Source organism: Salvelinus sp. IW2-2015, unplaced genomic scaffold (genome assembly GCF_002910315.2).
Source record: "Salvelinus sp. IW2-2015 unplaced genomic scaffold, ASM291031v2 Un_scaffold5003, whole genome shotgun sequence".
NCBI lineage: Eukaryota > Metazoa > Chordata > Actinopteri > Salmoniformes > Salmonidae > Salvelinus > Salvelinus sp. IW2-2015.
In genome coordinates, this window is record NW_019946271.1 from 13,124 (window position 1) to 16,468 (window position 3,345).

The 3,345-nt window shown below is 53.9% G+C and overlaps 1 protein-coding gene across 1 annotated transcript in view; it reads left to right on the forward strand.

Annotated features, from left to right (window-relative positions):
• LOC112077872 (trichohyalin) overlaps window positions 1-3,345 on the forward strand; it is a gene marked incomplete at its 5' end in the record, with an annotated part of 22,203 nt that overhangs the window by 8,101 nt on the left and 10,757 nt on the right. Inside the window, 2 exon segments of the mRNA XM_024144278.2 lie at window positions 1-1,701; window positions 1,704-2,576. The exon segment at window positions 1-1,701 is cut by the window's left edge and continues 282 nt beyond it. Coding sequence (XP_024000046.2) covers window positions 1-1,701; window positions 1,704-2,576 — 2,574 coding nt within the window.

The following is a 3,345-nucleotide window of genomic DNA, read 5'->3' on the forward strand; positions in this document are numbered from 1 at the left end:
AGAGAGAGTGAGAAGATGGCGGAACAACTGAAAAAGGAGGAGGTAGATGGAAGGAAGAGATTAGAGGAGATAGAGGAGCTGAAAACGAGAATCATCTCACTGGAGGAAGAAAGAGACACTCTGGAGGCAGAACTGAAGAAAAATGAACTATTGGAGAACAAAATGTTTGCCGCGGAGAGAGAGAACTCACAGCTCAGAGAGAGGGAGAGAGAAAGATACCAGGAGGAGAGTCTGAGAAAGAGGAGGAAGGAGTCGGAGGGAAGGGAGCGAGAGGAGAGACAGAGAGGAAAGCTGGAGCTGAGAGAAGGAGAGGTTGAGGTCTTGAGAGTGAAGTTGATTGTCTTAGAAGAAGAGAGGGATGAGGGGAAGAGAGAGCAGCAGACACTAGAGGGGAGGATGGAGAGACAGATGGCTCAGCTGAGGGAAAGAGAAGAGGAGGTAGAGAAACTGAGGGAGGAGGAAGAGGAGACAGGGGCTAGGCTACAGCAGAGAGAGGAAGAGTTGAGGAGTCTGAAAGACAGAACGCACCAGTCAGAGCTCTCAGAGAAACATGTCTCAGACCTTCTGATAGAGACGGAGTCTTTACTAGAGACCGAGAGGAGTCAGAGCAGAGACCGGAATAAAGCTCTACAGCTGGCCAAGGACGAGAGGGAGAGAGAATGGGCACAGGAAACAGAGCAGCACAAAGAGAGACTAGAAGAGGAGGTGAAGAAATGGACAGCAAGAGTGGAGGAACGGATAAAAGAAGTAGCAGGGTTCTCACAGCTCCTGAAGGAGAGAGAGGAGGAGGTGGAGGACTTTAGGGTGAGAGCGGTAGAGAGCGCTGGAGAAAGACAGAGACAGAAGGAGGAACTGAAAGGGAGTGAGGAGGAGAGGGAGAGACAGGAGGACGTGTTGAGGAGGAACAAGGAGGAGAGGGAATGGTTGGGTGCCCAGCTGAGAGAGGAACAGGCGGAGGGAGAGAAACTGAGGTCCAGACTAGAGGAGGTGCAGAGAGGACAACGCCTCCTGCAGGAGGATAGAGGATGTCGTGTGGAGAGGCTGGGGGCTCAGGTTAAAGCCCTGGAGGAGGAGAGAGACCACCTCCTAGCTGAGATCAGGAAGAAGGAGAGAGAGGCTGGGATCCTGAAGGATGAGACTCACAAAGAGAGGAGAGAGAAGGAGAGGACTGGCTCCTCACTGAGAAGGATGGAGGAGGAGTTGAAGGAGAGCAGGGAGGCGCTGGCCCTCGGTCTGGTCACCCTGAAGGAGCAGGGAGCAGAGATGACCAGGAGCAGGGAGAGAAGCAGGAAGGAGGTGCAGCAGAAGGAGGGGGACAACCAGAAGATGAGAGATGGGCTGAAGAAAGCCATGCAGGAGATGGCTACCCTGAACCAGCTGCTGGAGGAGAGCCACAGGGAGGGGGAGAGGCTAAGGAGCCTCCTGCAGGAGAGGAAAGAGGAGATGGTGAAGAGCAGGGAGGAGAGCCTGCGTGCTGCCCGGAGGGAGGTGGAGGAGCTGCGAGGGAGGACCAGGGCTGTGGAGCATGAGAAAAGGGAGGTGGAGAGGAAGCTCGGAAACAGAGAGGAGGAGATGGAGGAGGCAGTGAGAGAGAAGGAGAGGAGACAGAAAGAGATGGAGGAGGTGTTGGGAGAGAAGGAGAGGAGACAGAAGGAGATGGAGGAGGCAGTGAGAGAGAAGGAGAGGAGANGGAGATGGAGGAGGCAGTGAGAGAGAAGGAGAGGAGACAGAAGGAGATGGAGGAGGTGTTGGGAGAGAAGGAGAGGAGACAGAAGGAGATGGAGGCTGAGATGACCACCACCAGGGCCAGACTGGATGTCCTGGAGAAACAGAGGACAGAGCTCAGATGTCTGGCTACTGAGAAGAGTCAGGCAGTTACACAGCTCAGAGAGAGGATCAGAGAGGTGGAGGGAGAGATGGAGGGAGTGAGAGAAGAGAAGAAGAGAGAGATCGAGAGGCTTCAGCGGAAGATGGAGACGTTGAGACAGGAAGAGGAGGAGAGGAGGGAGAGTCTGAAACTAAGGGAGCAGGAGAGCCTGAGGCGTGTAGAGTTAGTCACGGACATGCTGAGAGAGAAGGAGATAGAGCTGGAGAGGGTGAGAGAGAAAGCTTACAGAGAGGAGAAAGATAAACTGGAGGAGAGGAAGAGAGACAGTGAGGCAGTGAAACTGGAGAGTCTGGAGAAAGAGGAGACAGATGAGCAGAGGAGACTGAGAGAGCCTGGGGAACAAAGGAAGGCCACAGACCAGAAGAGAGGAGAAGGAAGTCAGGAGGGTCCAGGAAGAGAGGTCTGGCTTCAGGACGAGGTAGATACTCTGAGGAAGAGAGTGTCCTCCCAGCTCCTGGACAGAGAGGAAAGGGAGAGACTGTTGAGACAGAGAGAAGAGGAGAGGCAGAAGAGTCTTAGACTGTTGAAACAGAGAGAGACAGAGCTTTACACCCTGAGAGAGAGAGTAGAGGAACTCAGTAAGGACAGAGACCGTGTCACAGCTGCCCTGGAGAAGACTGAGGCTACCATGATTGGCTACCGGGACAGAGCCCACCAACAGGAGCAGAGCAGAGGGGCGGGATCTGAGGTTAGTACAACTCCTCTCTATGTCTGCGCCCCAAATGACCCCTATGGACCCTGGTCAGTAGTAGTGCACTATATAGGGAATAGGGTGCCATAGGGCTCTGGTCTAAAGTAGTGCACTATATAGGGAATAGGGTGCCGGAGGACACAGTTGGTCTGGTGTCTGTTGGTAAAGGATGTGAGCTGATCAGGAGAAGGGACTGGACCAGACACTATTTACAAATTACATCTTATCCCCTATATAGTGCACTACTTTAGACCAGAGCCCTATGGCACCCTATCCCCTATATAGTGCACTACTTTAGACCGGGGCCCATGTATTAACATTAAGCTGTTATAACTCCCCAGTAGGTCTGTCTGTCCACAGAGGGGCCGTGGCCCAGCTAGAGATAGACCCTGGTGTAAAAGACTGTCTGTCTGTCCTGCAGAGGGCCGTGGCCAGCTAGAGACGGACCCTGGTGTAAAAGACTGTCTGCTGTCCTGCAGAGTGCCGTGGCCCAGCTAGAGATAGACCCTGATGTAAAAGACTGTCTGTCTGTCCTACAGAGGGCCGTGGCCCAGATAGAGATGGACCCTGTGGTCCAGGAAACGTCTGTCTGTCCTGCAGAGGGCCGTGGCCAGATAGAGATGGACCCTGTGGTCCAGGAGCGTCTGTCTGTCCTGCAGAGGGCCGTGGCCCAGCTAGAGATGGACCCCTGGTGTAAAAAGACTGTTCGTCTGTCCTGCAGAGGGCCGTGGCCCAGATAGAGATGGACCCTGATGTAAAAGACTGT